Genomic DNA, 22075 nt, shown 5'->3' with positions numbered 1-22075 from the left:
CTTTCTACAGGGGAACAACCAAAAGTGTTTTAACTGGCTGTATCATAGCATGGTATGCTCACAGCCGCAGAGCAATACAAAGAGTCGTAAAGACAGCTCAGAAGATCAGTGGCTGTGAGCTCCCCTGCATACACCGGACATTTACGACAGTCGGTGCATCAGCAAGGCCCACAAAATCGTCAAAGATCCAAGCCACCCCAACAACAGCCTGTTCCAGGTGCTGCCTTTGGGGAGGCGGTACCGCAGCCTCAGAGCCAGGTCCAGCAGACTCAAGGACTCCTTCTACCAGGCTCATGAACATTGAATAATAATTTTAATGGCTGGTATTTTAAGTATTTTTACATTGATTTTATGCTGCACTACTGTTTTTAGCAGGCTACATATTTATTATATTCAGCACTTGGTTCTCTTCAGCATCATTATCATGTCGGTTTTATTATGTTTTTATAGTGTATTGTATTGTCTTATTCCATATTGTATTGTTCTGCTGTAGGTCAAGGGGGGCAAGACTTAAGATTTTTGCTCTTTTTTTATGTGAATATGATGAAGATGCAACAATAAAGCTAAATCTGAATCTGAATCTGACAACGATGAAGAACAACAACAACAAAAACAGGAACAAGCATTGTTATATGGTAAGTTAAGCTTCTGGGGGAAACTGAACATGTTGACTTAACTAATGTTAACCAACTTCATCAACTTGCATTGCTTTTGAACAAAGGGTCAAGGTAAGTCTATCAAAATACATTTGTATTTTACAGACCGGAACTATCCTTTTTTTGGTTTATTAAAAACACTACAGCTAAAATGAAGAAAATCAAAAATTATTTTATTTGCCATTTACAAATATATCCATCTATAGCCTAGTTTTGACTTTTCAATGATATACTGGAAGTTACCCTATACGTGGCCTGACACATCAGACGATCAGATGGTTGTCCGCTTCCAGAGTAACGTAAAATCACCAGAAAACGTTTTGCTACAGTTTCTGTGTTGAACAATACCTTCTCAGATGCCACTGGAGCAAATTGTACTATGTCAGTCAGTCCACCCATGATTTGTTCAGCGCGCCACTGTTTCTGTTTAAATAAATGTTTTGTCGGGGCTGAACGTGGCCGAATAGTCTGTACAACATCCGTACAATGGTATTTTTCCTCCTGATGAATGTGGTTTATGACTATGGTTGCTTGGTGACTATCCCAGACAGTAAAACACTTTGATTTATATGAATTGGACCAATATTTATAGAAAAAAAAAAGAATAACTGCACAACTGTTAGGAATACCGTGTTAGCTCACGATGGTCCAAGTACCTATTCACTCTGTTTTGCAGGCTGAGCCATAAAAGCCTGCCCAGGTTCGTAGTCTCTCATTAGCAACAGCTTCCCCACCACAATGTTACAGTGGATCAAGATTACCAGATTAACCAGATTTGCATAAAGTGGCGTCAGTGTTGCAAAAACATAAAGATAAGAAATAAAACTAACAATAAATGACAAAAATGTGGCCTGTCTACTACAATACAAAATGGTTTCTACATCAATAGGTCTACAGTCTAGTTTCCAGCTATGCCAGGCAACAGCTTACATGACCCCATCAGTGCTCAAGGCAGGTTCTTTTGTGTGGAACCATAGGCAGTAGGCTGAATAGATAAATGTGCTTACATTAATTTAGTAACATCAACGTTAAACTTCAAAATTGAAATGGTATGTTGTTGCAATCAAATCTTCAGGAGACCACATGTTGGATAGGCTGATTGAAAAAATGAATATAACAAAGCGATCTTGTAGTTTGTCTCATGAAGAGAGGCATGCAGGTTACTTAGCAATTATCTTAAAAGGACTTAAGTAAAAGTTACCTTCTAATAGCTCACAAGCTACCTGTTGGAGGCTGCAGGCGTAGGCCTTTCTATTGTAGTATGTAATTGTATGTAATTGTCATGGACAGTTATCACTGGGTAGTAAAAGAATACAAACTGAACAACAAATACAGAAACAACTAACTCATGTCAGAGCAGAAACAGTCAGCAAGACACCAATCTGTTTGTGTTGTTGTAGACAATTACCATAGTATCAAATAAATTGCTAATTTAAAAAGATACTGTGCTATAGGCTGTCTAGTTCAGCATTTCAATTGGTAGGCTATATTTGTCACCAGCTGTGCTTATCCAAAAGTAAGCACTTCATTCACTGCACATGGAGCGTGTAGCCAGACAGTTCTATGATCAGCTCATGAAAGTGAGCATAGATGTTACCACTTCTGATTGTATATTTACAGTGTCTGTTTCCGGGAAGGAGCCCAATTTAAAAGACGTTGATGCTTTGCTGACTTCAATATTCTGCATTTACAGAATGGAATCAATGGCGAGGAACATTCGCTGGGCAAGTGGAAGATTAATTGAGCCTGACCTGGCTGGTGAACTGCTGTCTCTAGTTTTTCTTCAGGAGTTGAGAACACATGATCAGCAGCAAGGGGCGATACAAATTACAATAACAGTTACATCCAAGAAGACACTGTTTCTAGCCTTCCAAGAAATATGCAACCTTCTTCATTTTAAGGGTGCCAATAATTCTGGAGGCCACTGTATTTTTGCTTTGAGAGAATGCATTTCTAAGTTGTAGCTAAACCAAATATGAAAGTGTGAATAAGTCCCAGAAGTGAGTAATTTGTGAAAGCATAATGGGCACCATGTGAAGTCACCTCTGCTTATTGAACCAGAATGCAAATCATTTTCTTCTTTAACCACTCTAGATGGAGAATCATAATACATGGTGGCATTGATGGAACAGCAGACATGTAGTCTTCCTCCAGGCAGCTGGCAACAACTGCAGCAGCACAGTTCTGGCTAGTTTCACAGATGCGATTGAGAAACATAGTGGCCTATCATGGGTGCACTGTGATCTGAGGAGAGAGAAAAATGCCGTCTGCCTCTTTATGGATGTGTTCTGGGGCTCAGCCATGGGAAGGAGCACCCCCACATATATGCCCATTTCTCCTTTGACTGTTATGCCATTTGCTGCCGAGATCTACACGTGTGTATATTTTGTTGGTCTGAGTAAATTAATCAAGCTTGAGCCAATGACCTTTGTCTGGCTCAAGTTCTCCTCTTCTGATTGGACACAGATCCACACCAGCAATTATATAATGTATAATATAATTCTATTTTTAGAACCTAATTAAAACATTGTCTTTACCAGCTAAATGTTTTGAAGTGCACATGCAAAGTGGAAAACAAAAAATAAGATTCAAACATTAAATCCCATGTCTATAATCAAATCTTATTTTATTCATGAACGTGAGGAGAAGAATAAAAATAAGCAATCCAATAGGGCCTTTAAATGCTGCCAATGGTTATGGTCCTTTGTTGACACACCACAGGCCATATACTCTTAAAAGAACAAAGATAATATACACTTACACTCACTTTATTAGGAACACTATACTGATACTGGGTAGGGCATCTCTGCTCTTAAAACAGCTTCAATTCTTCCTGGCAGGGATTCCACAAGCTGTTGAAAACATTCCTTTGACATTCTGTTCCATGTTGACATGACTGTGTCATGATGGTGCAGTGGGTAGCACTGCCGCCTCACAGCAAGAAGGTCCCCGTCGGCCGGGGCCTCTCTGTGGGGAGTTTGCATGTTCTCCCTGTGTCTGCGTGGGTTTCCGGGTACTCCTCCCACAGTCCAAAGACATGCTGGTTAGGCTGATTGGAGAGTCTAAATTGCCCGTAGGTATGAGTGTGTGAGTGAATGGTGTGTGTGCCCTGCGATGGACTGGCGACCTGTCCAGGGTGTATTCCTGCCTTTCGCCCAATGTATGCTGGGATAGGCTCCAGCCCCCCTGCGACCCTGTTCAGGATAAGCGGGTTCAGATAATGGATGGATGGATGGATTAAGAGGCCGATTGCCGGCAATATTAACCCATTGAATTGAAACCCAGCTGCATCTGACAGAAGGTTGCGCTAAGCACCATTAAAAATGAAAACCACCATTAGACACATACATTTTTTGTGTCTAAAGGCTTCCAGTTTTGCCGTGTTCACAAAGCATTTTTTGCTGTGTTAACAGGTCAAATTATAACACGTGAAAAATAAATGTCTCAAGACGTCAAATTACAACACATCACAATGACTGGGATTAGACATATTTTGTAAGATGCTTTGTAAGACGTTTTGGCACCTTTAGCGTTCTATAAGCCTCTGCACGCAGACTCATGCACCCACTGAAGTTCCACGACGGACACAAAAAATTCTCAAATGTAACACGTGACTGTTGTGGTGCCGTTATCGGTTCCATCAGAGTCCTAATCTTATTATTGATGGAACGCTCAGAGTTTAAAAGTATATCACATTAAAATTCCAGTTACGGACAAGTTTAGTCCACAACACATTAAGGTTGAACTGATATATTAATCCACACTATTCATGTTGATTTCCGGAAATACATTTATTTGGTGGTAATTTTATGACACGGATTACTTATTGCAGTTATGCTGCTACCCCTACTAATTGGTGCCGTATGTGAGTATTATTAAGACGGATACATTTTAATTATAAATCCTCACAATTTTACACATTGTAGAGGTACATCCCCTCCACAAGGCATGCATAGATGCTGGATTCAGTATAGTTCTTCTCCTGCTCCCTCTATGAAGAACTCCACCCCACATGACGTCTAGCTTGTTTCAGCCAATCCCGTAATGGCGGGAGCAATAAACTTTCCCGTATAAGAGCAAGACATGTTCTCGGGATCGCTCTCTTTCTCTCTTTATCCTCTTCTCTTCTTCCCACTTATTTTCAACGCACCCTTTTTGGCTATTTGCTTCAGCTCATCTGCTCCGAGACTCGGACAGAGGCTGAATGCTGCATAGCACACTACCAGGCCTACGGACACACCCAGTTACTTTGCGGTAACTTAGTGGCCTGCAAAGCTCACCAACAGCAACAAACCTTTCCACCCGGAAAAAGGACCAGCGAACATCCTTCCAGCAACCGAGTGGACTAGACGACAACGCGCGGCTAAGACGGGAACACCCCAGCCTGCACATCTCTCCAGTACATTCACATTACCATCGCCGCGTCTACAAGGACAGCACGTCTTTTGGATCCAGCAAAGTGTATGGACTCAGTAAGACAACAAACATTCAGGCATAGCCAGTGTTTAGTTTAGTCTGAACTGTTTTTGTGAATCTGTGTTTCCATATTTGCCATTTTATCATTGGAAAGTAATTTGTTAGCTATATATATATATATGTACGTGAATTGATTTGCCGTCTTTTGCGCATATATAGAGTAAACTACGCAAGTAGTCTTCTCACAGCTAACAATAACTAACACGCCCACTTTACTTTCCTTTGTTCAAGGGACACGCGCGCTTGAGCGCGCACACACACACCCTACTAATTTCCCCTTCCCGTTAGCTTATCTGTTCTGTGTTTGTATGTTTGTTTAATAAATATATTTTATTAAACCCGGTGTCTGTTTTGGCATCACATAGACATGAGAGCCGAGTTAAAGCAGTCTTTCGAAGAACTTCCAACCTTCAGGTTATCGGTATGTTTAATCATTAATATTGGTTATTTTAATTATTAATTAAAATACTAAATTTGTGGTTAGATATTTCTGATAACAGTAAACAGTAAAACAGAAAAAATAAGAAGATTGATTTTTTTCTGAATATTGCTGACTCCTGTGTCTGGTTTCCAGCTGGGCCCACCCACTGCCCTCAGGATCCACCCCGAGGCATCACATGCTACATAACATTAATTGGCCCCCGTTATTCCCTACGTTATTTGGCGGCCCGTGCAAGGACCCTACACTCTCCTTCCATGAGATCAGAACCAAACCGTTCAGGTTACACTCATCTCTTGACATCAGATTTCTGAGAGACTCATAGGCGAGTTTATTGAAAGGGCTGCACGCGCAGCGTGGTGATAGTGCCGATACCTCGATGCCACTCTGTCGGGCCAGCTTAACAGCAGTGTTGTAGTAGCCGCAACGCAGCAGGTGCTCCACCATCATGCGATCCATTCGCTTCCTCTTCCACACGTTGGCGGCTGCAGGCTGGTCGCTGCTGTGCTCCTTCAGGTGCTCGATGCGTCGCTTGCATAGTTTGGCACTCTCATCCTCAGCCTGGATCGACTCAGCAGCCTGCAGCCCAACAGCCCAAAGAGAAGCAGACAATGTTAAAGTGCCATTTGATAGTGAGAAATAACACTGCTAAATTCCTGTGATTTTATCTTCCAATTATAATTTGCAGTATGTGCTTGGAAGAGACTGTCCCCACTGGTGAAAATGCATACAAAGACTGTAAAAAGAAAAGAATTAAGCACCAACATTCAGCTATGGGTGCATTAATTGCACAATTAACCTCCGTAAATTTTTACTAAACCTAACACAGCCACATCGGATGATACATTTTGAATTAGTATTAGTCCTATTTTAGTCATTTGTATTAGTTTTAGTCTTATCTTAATCAACAAAAATTAAAGTAAAAACTGAAAAAGATTAGTCAACAAAAACCAATAATCTTCACCTAATTCTAACTTTATGCTGCGTGTTCAGAGATGCTCTTCTGGATACACCAGTGTTGTAATGTGTGGTTATTTGTGTTACTGTCACCTTCCTGTCAGTTTTAACCAGTCTGGACATTCTACTCTGACGTCTCTCATTAGCAATGCGTTTCTCCAGTAATGACATTGCAATCAGTCCTTTCTCTTCTTAATACCATTGACAACAGTAAACATGTTGCTTGGGAAATTACCCCAAAACAATTAACTTTGTGCAAACATGCATTTAACTTTTTGTTGCATTAAATGTGGTTGAGTTCAGATGCTAACCGTCTATCTAGTGTCACTCACTGTTGATACCTGCATGATGATCTCACGTTTCTTTCCTTGATCAGACGGTTATTCAATCAAAAGCGTGCTTACACTCACTCTGCTCCAGAGCTTCTGCTCTTTCGTATGCATGTTAATGTATGAATCCCATACTGGTGCAGCAAATTACTTGTATAAGGTGGTTAATGAGGAGATTATATAGCCCCTAAAAAGTAGCGCTTTGTGGCTATGGTGTGGTGTGGGCTCACCTTCCTCTTGAGTGCACTCAGCTTCTCCACCACCCCGTCCAGCAGGGACACCACCGAGTCCACCACTGGGAAGCCACTTAACGTTTTCTCCAGCTCTGCCACCACCATGGTCACGTGACTGGTCTCACGGTCAATGTTCTTCTGTGCTGCTCTGAACCGCTTGTTCAGTGTTTCGTATGGCACCTTAAGGTGTGCGATGCAAACAGACGGATTTCATCAGTGCATGCATACACAAAATCACTGAATGTTGCAGAAAATTAGATTAAGTCATATCAATAGGTAAGGGATTACTGAATTCCACATGAAATAGGTCCCTATATTTTTTTGTTAAATTGGTTGTTATAATGGCTACTACCTGATCTGCTGTTCAGAAAAGGTTAAATGCGGACAGTAAAAGGTATGCTATAGCTTGTGTAAAATACAACAAATATTATATAATAACCATCAGCTCAAACAATTTTAGAACTTTTTATCTGACAAAAAACGCAAACCTTAGCAACTGTCTCTCACAACTTTAACCCTTTCAGTCCCAAAAGTGTCATAGGCATTCCAGCATACATACTGCTATGAAATCCCAAGAGTGACATATGGCAACTTTTCATATCATACTGCTATACTATTGTTTTTAGCCCATATTAAAACCATACTCAATTCTCCACTTCATATTGGGCTTGGGACTGAAAGACTTAATTTTCAGATAATCATCAACAATTTCAAAAGGCAACAGCAAACAAAAATACTGGGGTGTGAAATCTGACAATCAAATCAAATATCTAAAAAGGATGCAAAGTGATGACTTGAGAGAAAAAGTTTAAAGGATATTACTCGTGCAGGAAAGTGACATCTGATCCCACATATTTTTATAAATAATATGTTTAAAAACATACTGTAGTATAACACTGGCAACACCATCAACCAGTATGCATGAATGATGAAATTCATGGGGATGAAATCTATCACAAGAATGACATTATGCAAGAAAGGCGAGGTACATGTAAAGCACATGAATGTCTGAAGTGCACCAATTAAAATATGCTGCCTTTTCTTAGTATAGATTTTTTTCATTCAGATGAAACTAATGCTTTTGACATTGGAATAATATTTAAATAGTGAAATTTAAATCGGTCCCAAACAGGTTAAAATCCTCAGCATTAACACGAGGTACTTGAACCAGGCTATAAGCCCAGTACAGAGGAGAAATCAAGCAGTGAACCAGCATGCCTAATTCCAGCTACAGGAACATGCTGGCCTATGGCTGTGCCGATCCATGATAGAGATCTTCATGAGGGATTGGCTCTCTCTACTCCTAGTCCTGATTTTTGCACATAAAAAATGCATCCAGCTTCTCCTGTGATAACTGTCGTTACAACATGTTGTATAAAGTTAAACATCAGTCATATGTTTCATATTTTTGTTATTCAAAATTAAATAAAGGAAGTACATTTATATCACATGTAGCTGTGTATTTTGAGTTTGAGTTTGGCCGTATAATGCTGGTGAATGCTGGTTAAGATGAAGACATTATCCACTGCTTTCCCCCTCCCCCTACACAGTAACTGGAAGACAAACTGAAAAAGTATTGTTTTTTTTAAATCAACCTCGCAATGAAGCGACCCTACATTTTATGCAATTTAATTTGTAGTGCTGCAGACACTGATGCGCAAAGGGCCTGGCAGTTCCATTAAACAATAGACCACATACCTAAATGAAATGGCTTCACACCACCGTAAGATATTTTTTCAGCCATTTAACTTAAATACTAATGTAACACTTAGAATTGAATAGCAAATGGATTTGATGATATTGATGACTGATCATTCAAAACCATGTGAGTTCACGCTTATGACCACGGCCTGTGACTTATCAACGGTGCTGCTCTGTATGTATGAAGGGAAAGAAATTTGAATTGGAACACACATTCCCATTGTCAAAAAGGACAAGGTTTTAAGACACCTTAAATTTTTTATCTGCGGATGTGATTTTCCTGCAGGAAACCCACATCAAGGCAAACAAGCAGCGGAGACCGAGGTGCAGCTGGATTTCGCAGGTTTTCCAGTCGCCATTTACCTCTCATCCCCGCGGTGTGGCTATTCTCTTTAGGAAAAATACTTAATTCCAACTTACTTCCATGACCTTTAGGCAGGAACATTTTGGTCTCCGACACTATTAATTTCCGCTAATCTTTCTGGCCCAAACATAAACAAGCCCAATTTGTTTAGGAAAGTTTTGGAACATGCTTAGGAACATACACTTGGCGTTTCAACCCTTCTCTACTTTCTGAAAATAAATGTATAGAATATATTAACATCAAAGTAAATAATTTCATGGAATTTAACAACAACGGCGAGGTGTCAGATTCCATGCTGTGGGAAACATTAAAGGTTGTAATTCGTGGGGATATAATTTCCTATGAATCCGCTGCTAAAAAAGAGAGAGAGAAATGTTCTTCCCGTCCTCGAAGCGGCATAGGAGGCCTCAAAACTACAAGACTACAATAAAATGAGGAAGCCTTCATGAGTGCAACTTCATCCTCGGTGGTCAAATAAACACTCCTCTCCTAAAATTGAGACAAAAACAGTTTGAATTGGGAGGCAAGCCAGAGGGGCTCTTGGTGTGGAAGCTGAGGGTGACCCAGGCCTCAAGATCAATCCATTCTATTAAATCAAAGATGGGTGCCCAGCTGACTAGCCCCAAAGAGATAAATGACCGTTTTAGGGAGTTTTACAGTGAACTCTACACGTCAAAGTGCAACACTACCCACCCGGACTTGAGCACATTTTTTGACTCTCTCGGAATGCCAAAACTCAGCAACACGGCCAGGGCTTTCAGGTAAAGCCGGCCGGGCCAGATGGATTCAGCAACGAATTCTACAAGAAATTCAGTGACATCCTTGCTCCACTTCTCCTCAGAGTTATTTCTAGCTCTGAGAAGGATATTACTAAAATGCTGGCTAGCTGGCTGAACAAACATTTATCATCTATCATTCATCCTGACCAGACAGGGTTCATCCTGGGCAGGTTCTCTTTTTCCAATGTCAAATGCCTCCTTAACACCATGTATGCAGATAATAGTGGGGCTACCGGAGCAGCGATCTTATCACTCGAAGCGCAAAAAGCATTTGATCGGGTCGAGTGGCCTTACATGTTCAAGTGGCTGCATAGATTCGGGTTTGGCGAGTCATTCACAGCCTGGGTAAAGCTGATACATGCCAGTCCAGCGTGTTCAGTCATAACTAATGGAGACAAATCAACCGTTTCCGTTGCTTCCCTGGGTTCAGCAGGGCTGCCCTCTCTCGCCAGCCCTTCTCGCTGTCACGCTCGAGCCCCTTGCTTTAAGAATGCGTAGCCACCCCAATATCGTGGGTCTGAAGGTGGGAGGTGTTGAAATATGCATCAGCTTATACGCTGATGTAATACTGTATGTGCAGATTACAATTAACACAATTAACTGGACAAAGAGTGATTTTATGCCCCTTTCTGATATCTTCATGCCGGGCTTCTTGAAAAATCTCTCATTCAAATTAGCTAAGGACCACCTCACGTATCTTTACTTCACCATTCCCAGAGATCCTAAACACTAATATTTAAGATGAATTTAGAATTTTGTCTCAAAACTTAAAACAGTGTATAGAAAGCTGGAAAATCCTACCATTGTCCATGGTTGGCCGTATAGGCTTAGTTAAGATGGTCTCTCTTCCCAGATTCCCAGATCTCACATCAGCTGGCTGCCTGTCATGGCTCGCATCAAATTCAAAACATTGGTGCTAGCCTTCCAAGCAGTTAAGGCGTCTGCCCTAGCTTACCTTCAAGTGCAAACTGAAGACACACCTCTTCCCTCCCTACCTCCCAGTAAACCCTGTAATTGTTGTCTTTCTGTGATTTACTTGTGTATCAGGATGTTTAGTTTAGTTTGGCTAGGTAAGCAGTATTTGGCTAGGTAAGTGGTTTGTTCATACATTTGCGTGTAGCGGTATTACGATTAAAAAAAAAATATATATATATATATATAAATAAATAAAAAATAAAATTCAGATGATCAAATAGGCCTTGGTCCTTATCGTTGTTGTGCAGGTAGCAGCTGAAATTGTACTTCCCTCTAGGGTCTTTCAGTGCACTTGTCCCTGGTTATGGGTATGCACCTTGCACTTTGTTGTATGTCGCTCTGGATAAGAGCGTCTGCCAAATGCCATTAATGTAATGTAATGCAAAAATTTTAGGCAGGCGTGAAAACATGCTGTTAAGTAAGAATGCTTTCAAAAAAAGAAATGTTAATAGTTTATTTTTATCAATTAACAAAAATGCAAAGTGAGTGAACAGAAGAAAAATCTAAATCAAATCAATATTTGGTGTGACCACCGTTTGCCTTCAAAACAGAGTGGTGAAAGAGCATTTATTTTAAAATGAGCTTACCATTTCAGCTTCAAGTGGTTATCGGTTAGTACTTTTTGCGTTTACAACTCAGTTTCGCTAACCATTCAAACCTGTAGCCATGACCTTTAAATGTATGCCATTTTGGAGGATTTATGTTACCCCCCTACCCAGATGGCACACAGGTGATGGCCCAACCCTACACTGGTCATTGTGTTAAGAGTTGGTGATATTTAAAAAATATATATTTTAATGGGGGAATGCAACATTCTCCTTTTCCACAGAAATTATTTGCCTAACTTGACAAGTTGCACCATGGCTGCCACAGACTGGCACTCCCTACACAATTGACACCAGCACATTCCTTCTGCTCAGATTACATCCTCTACATCTCTGGCAGAACAGACTGAGGAAGAGGTTTGCAGCTCTGGCATTGGTATGTGTTCTGTGACTACTCGACTGCTGAAAGCTCCTTGCCCCACCCCCATACTTGCTGTGTCTGGCTGCGGAGGAAACATGCCTCTGACCAGTACTGTCCCTCAACTGCCTCGGACAGGCAGAGAGAGAGAAAGGGTGACTCCCATATCACTCTTTTACCAAGAAATGGAAAAGACTTGAACACTGTGCCTTTTTCCAATTCTTGTTTCTGAAACAAATGGCAGCCATTTTTACTCCAAACAAGGGCAAAGATAGGCCAAGACACTCACTTTCTGGTTTCCTTCCACATTCTGATGCCAGTCAAAGGGCAACGGAATGCACTCTAGTCATAACATTAACCTGATGTGAGATTAGACAGCAGATTGGACAAAAAGGTAAAAATAACTGAACCAAAAAACAAAGGCTGGACAACAGGGTAAACATTTCAGAGCTCAGCACTAACAGACAGGAGGGGAGGAGGAATTTGGGCCCTCTCCAGCATCTGCCTGACACATCTGCCTGAGAAAGTGCCGATTATGAGAGGATCTACAAAGCATGCGATGTGGTCATCGTGTTCTTAGCCACCACAGGAATGTGAACAGCTGTCTGACTTTATCAGTGAGACAAAAAGCTCAGTAGCAGGGGTAACAGCTGAATGTGAACCAGCCCCAAAAGAACATGTGGAACAGTTTGAAAAAATTAAAATGCCACCAACCAACAAAAGACCGCTACTTATCTAATAATGATCTGGCCATAACACAGAAGAATGTGACAACTCAACCTGACATGACAGTGTCTTTAAGTGAGTTGTAACCCGAGTGACAAGAAATTAGATCTATCCTTAAGGAGAAAAAAAATGCACTCTGTGTTGGAGACGTTTACATGAGAACCAGCTTTGTTCTTTCATTTAAAACTTGTTTCTGTTTTTTCCACATTTTTTGGTAGCCAATTGTACCCTTATTATCAATTCCCTCATGCAGCTGAGGAAACTCCGTCACAACCCAGCCCATCAGCTGGAATGAGAATGACATGCCTTGAGAACTGGCTTTGTAAACTTAAGATTTGTCACCCTTATAGACCAACAACATTGCTTATGGAGGGGGTGTTATTAGACTTAAGGTCCTCCTGGGCCACAGGCCCCCAGCACTGACACCTCTGAAATATGCAGCCATAAAACTGCATCATGCTCATAAGCAGTCTCATACTGACCAACAAGCACTCGGAACAACAGCTGAAAAGGGTCCCTCTTACTGCAAAACAGTATGACCAGCAGGAAAGTGCCAACTGTGGGACACATAAGCCACAACTGCAGTATCTAACCAAATGGTCTACAGTACACCCATTAATATTGGGTGTACTATAGACCATTTGGAACCGTGTTCTCTGACTTCACACTGTCACACTGCATACCAACAGACATACCAACCATTTTTGCTCCTTAAAACGGACAAATCTACACGATTAACGGTTTCCTTTAAACGTTGGAATGGTTACCATGGCATTTAGAAGTTCAGATCTGCTGTGAAGGAAACGTGCTGCATGGATCACATTGTAGGTTTAGAAAACCACAGAATGCAGTCGAATAATGAGTATGAACCGCTGAACTCTATGATATGGAACGGACGTCACTGCTTGCTTCTGCCAAAGTTGCAGAAACCAATATGCCGTCCCGTCCCCCTTAACTCTGAATTTCCCCATTGCTGATAATGGAAAAATCCCTGCCTTTTTATATAAAACTAAGTGTGTCTACCGTCACATTTTTAACCCAGTTATACCCAAGATACATGCTGCGATGAATAAAACAACAGTCATATAAGTTCCTTCTCGAATCGTGTCAAGTAAAATCACGTTTTTCTGTAATTTAATCCAGTATCTCAAAATATTAAAATATTACATCAAAAAAGGATTTATAATGCAGAAATGTCGACCTTCTGAAAAGTATGTTCATTTTTTTACTCAATACTTGGTTGGGGCTCCTTTTGCATGAATTACTGCATCAATGCGGCGTGGCATGGTGGCAATCAGCCTATGGCACTGCTGAGGTGTTATGGAAGGAAGCCCAGGTTGCTTTGATAGCGGCCTTCAGCTTGTCTGTATTGTTGGGTCTGGTGTCTCTCATCTTCCACTTGATCATAGATTCTCTATGGGGTTCAGGTCATGCGAGTTGGCTGGCCAAGCAAGCACAGTAATACCATAGTCAGCAAACCAGTAGTTTTGGCACTGCTGGCAGGTGCCAAGTCCTGCTGGAAAAGGAAATCAGCATCTCAATAAAGCCTGTCAGCAGACGGAAGCATGAAGTGCTCTAAAATCTCCTGGTAGACAGCTGCGTTGACTCTGGACTTGATAAAACACCAGCAGATGACATGGCACCCCAAATCATCATTGACTGTGGAAACTTCACACAGGACTTCAAGCAACTTGGATTCTGTGCCTCTCCACTCATGCTCCAGACTCTGGGACCTTGATTTCCAAATGAAATGCAAAATTTACATGAATCTGTGAAGAGGACTTTGGACCACTGAGCAACGGTCCAGTTCTTTTTCTCCTCAGCCCAGGTAAGACGCTTCTGATGTTGTCTCTGGTTTAGGAGTGACTTGACACTCATAATGCGACACTTGTAGCTTATTTCCTGAACACGTCTGTGCATGGTGGCTCTTGATGCACTAACTCCAGCCTCAGTCCACTCCTTGCGAAGCTCCCCCAAGTTCTTGAATCGGCTTTGCTTGAAAATCCTCTCAAGGCTGTGGTCATCCCTGTTGCTTGTGCATCTTTTCCTACCACGCTTTTCCCTTCCAGTCAACTTTCCATGAATACAGCACTCTGTGAACAGCCAGCCCTTTCAGCAATGACATTCTGTGGCTTACCCCCCTTGTGGAGGGTGTCAATGAGTGTCTTCTGGACAACTGTCAAGTCAGCAGTCTTCCCCATTATAGCCCGACCAAGTATTGAGTGCATAAATGAACATACTTTTCAGAAGGTCTGTATTATAAATCCTTTTTTTAGTTGGTCTTATGTAATATCTTAATATTTTGAGATACTGGATTTTTTTATTTTCATGAGCTGTAAACCGTAATCATCAAGATTAAAACAAAAAAGGCTTGAAATATTTCACTTTATGTGTAATGAATCTAGAATATATGAAAGTTTAACTTTTTTAATTGAAATGAACTTTTCCACGATATTAGAATTTTTAAAGATGCACCTGTATAAGAATGAGAATCAAGACATGATTTTACTTAACACGAATCCAGAACAAACTTGTAAGACCATTGTTTTATTCATCGCAGCCAATTGCGTGGCAGCAGTGCAATGCATACAATCATGCAGATATGGGTCAGGAGCTTCAGTTTATGTTAACATCAACCATTAGAATGGGGGGGAAATCTGATCTAAGTGATTTTCACTATGAATGATTGTTGCTGGCAGACACGGTGGTTTCTTCAGAAACAGCTGATCTTCTGGGATTTTCACGCACACTAGTCTCTAGAGTTTGTAAAGAATGGTGCAAAAAACAAAAACTAAATCCAGTGAGCAGCAGTTCTGCAGACAGAAATGCCTTGTTAATGAGAGACGTCAAAGGAGAATGGCCAGACTGGTCAAAGCTGACAGGAAGGTGACAGTAACACAAATAACCACACATTATGACAGTGTCTCTGAGCATACAACGCATCATAACTCTACAGCAGTGGAAGTCGAAAAAATAAGTATAATAAATACCTAAGAAAGTGCTCACTGAGTGCATATAAAATATGATTTACTCTGGTGACATGTATGGAGAACGTAGCTACATGTACCAAACTAAAACCTTAACGGTACAATAGGTACTATCACACTCCTAACGGTTAAGAGAGGAAGTGCAGCAACAAACAACCTCAAACCACAACACTGCTTATCCGTCCCACAGTCTATGAATATAACGTGTAACATAAAGCGTTATTATACAGTTCTTTGTTCTCGTGCACTGTTTTGGAAAGCTGACACTGACAAATGCAACAGAGCCTGCCGTCTTTTCGTAGTGTTCTAGTAAGAAAATGTTCGCCAAACAGGTTATGAAATGTTGACTTTGGTGTGCTACTGCTACGCAACACTATTTATATTTGTAAGTTTTTGCTTTAGCTAACCAACTATATTATGAGCAAGCAAGCTGGCTATATTAACTAAGATATGACAGTCTACCATAAACGATGCAACTGTAAGTTTGAGAGAAATTCAGGTGAATATTTTTAAATTCGTTAAGTTAACTTGCTTGTTGCTATCGATAGCGAACTGGTATTGTTTTATAACTAGATATGTAGTCTCCTTTTGGATAATAAGCAATGGTATACATAGTTTCAGTGATCGCTTGTCTCGAGTGCAATTTGGGCAGCTACACGAACAATCAGAATAAGCCCCCACGCCATTGGCTGTGGCTGTTAGAACCAATGAGCTTGAATTACTGTACAGCAGTACAATGTTTTGGTACAGAGTGACGGCTGTCAACTGTATATTTTGAAACACGAATTTAAGGACTATAAACACAGGCAGAGGGTGAGACAACATTTCAGTCATAGAAATGGATTTACAATGGTCTTGTAACAGCGTTTTAACACAAAAATTACCTATTGTACCTTTAATTGGCTTTAGCTGGTTGTTTATTATACTTGCTGCCTAACGTTCACGAACGTTGGCAAATCGTGAATTCAGTGGCGTGCTGCTCGGCTTGAAAGTTAGCTAGCAATTGACATTTGCAACCTACGGCGGCGCTGCATCTCTGCATCTATTTATGTTTAACTATCGTTAGCTGCAAAAATGACTAACATGGCCCTGTCATTGTGTTAGCTAGTGTTAGCTAGCCAGCTACTTCTGTACAGAGTACGGATAGCTAAGTTACTTAACGCAGTTATGTCAGTGTTAGCTAATAGCCAATGTCCACATGACAGAAGCTATCCGGATCACTACATTAGGTGAATACACTCACGTTCACTGAATTGCCAGCTGTCAGTTCGATAGCCAAAGTTCAATACCTAACGTTTGCCATCTAGCTAGCTTGTAACAGCGTGTAATTGTCCATATAGATTGCGAGGAAGGTAGGTAACATTTACGTGTTGTACCAAGTAAGGAATTTAGACAAGATACCGAAATGTTTCTCTGCCCTCTGTGGAAAAAATAAAACTACCTTCAGGCTAACATTAGCCATATTGTCGTACTCATGCTCAATAGTTGTAAAATGAAAGGTAGAGAGATATCCACAGTACTGCTAGCTAGCCGACTTAACTAGCCAGCTAGCTACTTAGCTACCTAGTCTAGGTACAAAGCTAGATAGCATTGTTATCTACAGCTCAGACTCGAAGCCCACAGGCCAGCGATGCATTGCAATAACATAAGCACTTTCTCTAAGGCAACTAGCTAGTGCACTAGCTAGCCAATGCTGCTGAAGCATAACGATGGAATAATCCGTTTTTCGCTTGCTATTTAACATTAACGTAGCTGGGCTACGTTAGCAAGTAAGCATTTGGTTGTGTCCTTCTGCGAGACAGCATTTACCGACAGTAGTGTGCAGTCGGTAACGTTTTATTCCATAATTTGGCCAATATAACATGATTGCTTAATCGATCATTCCAATCGCTTGATAACATATACCACACCTTTAGAGTAGGATATTCTTGGACCTTCAATGCCATGGAGAGTTGAGCAGCTGATTCCTGCACCGCCATCTTCATTTAGGGAAAAGTCAGAGAACACGGTTCCATAGGAAGGGTAGTGGCTTTCTAAACTGTTCCCTTCGACGAGTGTATACTTCTAACCCAGTGCTTATTTCACTAGGGCTCGAATCACTTACAAGGGCTCAAAAGCAATCTATTTTGTGACATTTAATATACAATTTAAAGTAGCCTACATATTTGTGCAAATGTACATTATTATAACTTTTCGGCAAAGCTGTAGAGTGGGGCAGTGGAAATTCCTAGTCTGAAGAATACTGCTAATGCACTTGAGTAATTTTCTGTATCAATACTACTCAAGTGAGTAAATACGTTGTTTATTGAAAAACTACCCAAGTAATGGCTTTAGTTACTTTAATTGTTTTCTGTTTGTCTACAACCCAGTAAGTACACACAGCCTACGTCGCCACAGGGCTGCACGGCAGGGGTATTGGAAGATATTTTGAGCTGGGGGTCCTGCCGACGACGACAGAAATGCTAACTCGTGTTGTGACTATTTTAATATTAGCTTTACTAGTAGGTTATTCGCTGAATTAGCTGGGAGGGGTTTCAAACTAGATAGTTTCTTATTACATGTTAACACATAGCAATGTTAACTATTAAAAACGCCGATTTGTACTATAAATTTTATGCAAATGCAACACATAACGGTGTCGTAAAAATGTATCCTTGCCGGGAAGGATCCCTGACGTATCCTGTTAACGACGGAGATCACAGACACCACACTGCGTGCAGCTCAGGGGGAAATCCTGGTTGCATTTGCACTGCAATCCCACAGCACTCGGAGTTACGAGAGTCGATGGAGCCTGCGATGTTTGTTATGCGCTATTACCACTAGCTAAATATTTTCATATGGTTTCTGTTAACGTTAGCAAATGGAAACTAATAAAATAGTCATAATACAGCGACGTTTTCGGAGGCGTTTATGCTTGTATTAAAGATCAAACTAAAACTGTTTCCCTAAAGCAGTACATCATAATTTTGCTGAATGTTTCGTTATTTTATTTACTATATATGGTCATGATGTGACGAATGATTCCGAGGCGTGTCGGGTTTTCCCTTGCATCGTTTTCATAAAATCACGTGACCGATGACAAGCGAGGTCTCGTTGGGTGTATAACCACGTGATTGTCATAAACGTGCTTACGTGGTTCCATTCAAGCCCATTCATGAGAAACTGGAGAGGGTGGGAGGGTCCAGGCAGTGAAGCACCCATAACAATGTCTGCTGAGCACAAAAGGCCTTTCTGCCCATTTTACATTTACATGTTAGTATGCGTTTGGCAGACGCTTTTAATCCAAAGCGATTTACAAGTGCATACATTGCAGTCCATTGATTTCAATGTAAAAGCCCAAGCTGATTTAACAAATGTATTTTTTCATTTGGTTAGTTTAAGGTTTAAGAAACTAACATTGTTTTGCTCCAGAAGTTTTGGGAAAATATTGAATTGTAATACCTCTTTTACTATGAAGCCCTGTCTTCAATATCTTGTTTATTAGGTCTGTAAGAATATAATAGACAATTATTTCAAAGTGATAGAAAGGCTATCTAACTGCTGCACTTCAGATGACAAGCTAAGTCATAATACAGAAATGTTTCGCCAAGTATAAATCTAAGCTTAAGTCATTGATACTCATGTATTGAAGATATGTATAGTACTGTGCAAAAGTTTTAGGCAGGTGTGAAAAAATTCTGTAAAATAAGAATGCTTTCAAAAATAGAAATGCGAATAGTTTATTTTTTATCAATGAACAAAATACATGAACAGAAGAAGTGAATGAACAGAAGAAAAATGTAAATCAAATCAATATTTTTTGTGACCACCCTTTGCCTTCAAAACAGCATTAACTCTTCTAGGTATATTTGTGCACAGTTTTTGAAGGAACTCGGCAGGTAGGTTGTTCCAAACATCTTGGAGAACTAGCCACAGCTCTTCTGTGGATTTAGGCAGCCTCAAATGCTTCTGTCTCTTCATGTAATCCCAGACAGACTCGATGATGTTGACATCAGGGCTCTGTGGGGGCCATACCATCACTTCCAGGACTCCTTGTTCTTCTTTATGCTAAAGATAATTCTTAATGGCATTGGCTGTATGTTTGGGGTTGTTGTCCTGCAACAGAAGAAATTTGGGGCCAATCAGATGCCTCCCTGATGGTATCGCATGATGGATAAGTACCTGCCCGTACTTCTCAGTATTGAGGAGACCATAAATTCTGACCAAATCCCCAACTCCATTTGCAGAAATGCAGCCCCAAACTTGCAAGGAACCTCCTCCATGCTTCACTGTTGCCTGCAGACACTCATTCTTGTACTGTTCTCCAGCCCTTCGGCGAACAAACTGTCTTCTGCTACAGCCAAATATTTCAAATTTGGACTCATCAGTCCAGAGAACCTGCTGCCATTTTTCTGCACCCAGTTCCTGTGTTTTCGTGCATAGTTGAGTCGCTTGGCTTTTTTTCCACGTCTGAGGTATGGCTTTGTGGCCGCAATTCTTCCATGAAGACCACTTCTGACCAGACATCAGTAGATGGCTGTAACTGGGTCCCACTGGTTTCTCCCAATTCTGAGCTGATGGCACTGCTGGACATCTTACGATTGCGGAGGGAAGTAAGCATGATTCGTCTTTCATCTGCTGCACTAAGTTTCCTTGGCCGACCACTGCACGTTTCTTTGTGCTTCTTCAACAGAGCTTGGACAGCACATCTGGAAACCCCTGTCTGCCTTGAAATTTCTGCCTGGGAGCAACCTTGCTGATGCAGTACAACTACCTTGTGTCTTGTTGCTGTGCTCAGTCTTGCCATGGTGTATGACTTCTGACATTGACAACTGTCTTCAGCAACCTTACCTTGGAAGCAGAGTTTGGCTGTTCCTCACCCAGTTTTAACCCTCCTACACAGCTGTTTCTGTTTCAGTTAATAATTGTGTTTCAACCTACATATTAAATTGATGATCATTAGCTCATGTTGATTGGTTAATCACACGCCTGACTATATGCCTACAAAATCGCTGACTTTGTGCAAGTGTACCTAGAAGAATTGATGCTGGTTTGAAGGCAAAGGGTGGTCACACCAAATATTGATTTGATTTAGATTTTCCTTCTGTTCACTCACTTTGCATTTTGTTCATTGATAAAAATAAACTATTAAGATTATTATTTTTGAAATCGTTCTTACTTTACAGCATTGTTTCACACCTGCCTAAAACTTTAGCACAGTACTGTATATTCTATATATTAATAAAATATTAATTAATGGAATAATAAAATAACAAAACATGCTTTACAACTGTGCTCTTTCATTTCCACGCACAATATGAACAGCTGAGACCACTCGTGAAGTTTGTTCGGCTCCTACGAAAAACTTACATCCGAAAACTTTGATAAATCCCACATTATTTGTGGAAATGCATTTCAGATGAATTTAAGCCAAATTTTATTTGGCTCACGCTTGATAAATGAGACCTTGTCCTATCAGTGCCCCCTGTGGTGTCCATAGACATCAAAATACACCCACAGGCACCTACATATCCTCCACTACCCATTCCAGGCTATAGGCTGCCAAAGGTCTATCATTTTGTGCCCAACTTTAAACATTTTCAAAGCCTGGAGGTGTCCCAAGAAATTGCTGAACAGAGCAGAGCACCAGGGACCGGGCAAAATGCCCTCTCTGGACCAGCATGCGGCGCCAACATGTAAAGGCTAGCAGATTCTATGAAGCTGCCCATGTGAGGGGGAATCTTCTACAGAATCACTAGCTGTTTGCATTACCAAGGGAGTGTGTCAAACAGAATCAATGAAGAGGGGGTTGGAACTGGAGCCAGAGGTGTCAATATGCAAATATTTTCAACGTGAACGTGTCACCCTGTGGCCTCAGTCCAGATGGCAGAGTCATGGACTCAACGGAGCAACATCCCTTTGGCCTGGTTGAGGTGAAGTGCCCTAATGTAAAGAACATAACAGACGTGAAGCACGTCAAGCTGTCTGGGGTCAGGAACTAATGAAAAGAAAATGCAAATATTTCTGGCAAATTCAGCGCCAGCTAGCAGTCACAGGCCTGAAGTTGTGTGATGTTGTAAGCAACACGAGGGTTGGCATCTAATTTAATTGTATTTGTTATGTTCTGTGGTTTTCTGAATTAATTTATTGTTGTGTAGATATCTCTGCATACTTTTGTTGGAAAAAAATGTATGCAATAAAAATATTAAAAAATATTAAATTGTTCAAGGAGTGAATCCTAACAGCAATAATGGTTTTCAAGATCTGTTAATTGAACAGATAGTGCATGTAGTCTACCACATGCTTGGAGTCGGCTGGCTGGATGAGATGGCCTGGTGTTATTGGCTGGTTGGCTGGAGGAGAGCCTGGTGTTATTGACCACCAGGTCAGAGCTGAACAACTCCAATTAATGCCGTGAATGCCTTGAATGTTGTGTGGCTCTTGTATGTGGAGTATGTCTTGAAGTGATGGCTTCTGGGCTCTCACAACGGAATGTCTATGGCATATTGGT

The 22075-nt window shown here is 40.9% G+C and overlaps 1 protein-coding gene and 1 long non-coding RNA gene across 4 annotated transcripts in view; one reads left to right on the top strand and one right to left on the bottom strand.

Annotated features, from left to right (window-relative positions):
- Window positions 1-5425, top strand: part of LOC133135949 (uncharacterized) — a 40770-nt gene extending 35345 nt beyond the window's left edge. Inside the window, exons 2-3 of the long non-coding RNA XR_009709460.1 lie at window positions 494-635; window positions 2350-5425. This is a non-coding gene — a long non-coding RNA (uncharacterized LOC133135949). The remainder of the gene's footprint in view (window positions 1-493; window positions 636-2349) is intronic.
- The window catches only part of LOC133135948 (E3 ubiquitin-protein transferase MAEA), a 36381-nt gene extending 18421 nt beyond the window's left edge, over window positions 1-17960 (bottom strand). For 2 of the 3 annotated variants that reach the window (XM_061253331.1, XM_061253332.1), the window contains exons 1-3: window positions 17496-17960; window positions 7088-7270; window positions 5947-6150 (exon numbers count right to left, since the gene is read on the bottom strand). In XM_061253331.1, coding sequence (XP_061109315.1) covers window positions 5947-6150; window positions 7088-7270; window positions 17496-17570 — 462 coding nt within the window. In that variant the 5' untranslated portion in view covers window positions 17571-17960. The remainder of the gene's footprint in view (window positions 1-5946; window positions 6151-7087; window positions 7271-17495) is intronic. The other variant, XM_061253329.1, reaches the window with a different exon arrangement.
- Between the last annotated feature and the right edge of the window lie 4115 nt (window positions 17961-22075).

Source organism: Conger conger, chromosome 8, assembly GCF_963514075.1.
Source record: "Conger conger chromosome 8, fConCon1.1, whole genome shotgun sequence".
NCBI classification, from domain to species: domain Eukaryota; kingdom Metazoa; phylum Chordata; class Actinopteri; order Anguilliformes; family Congridae; genus Conger; species Conger conger.
Note: the sequence above shows the minus strand (reverse complement) of the source record. Positions and strands in the feature narration are given on the sequence as shown.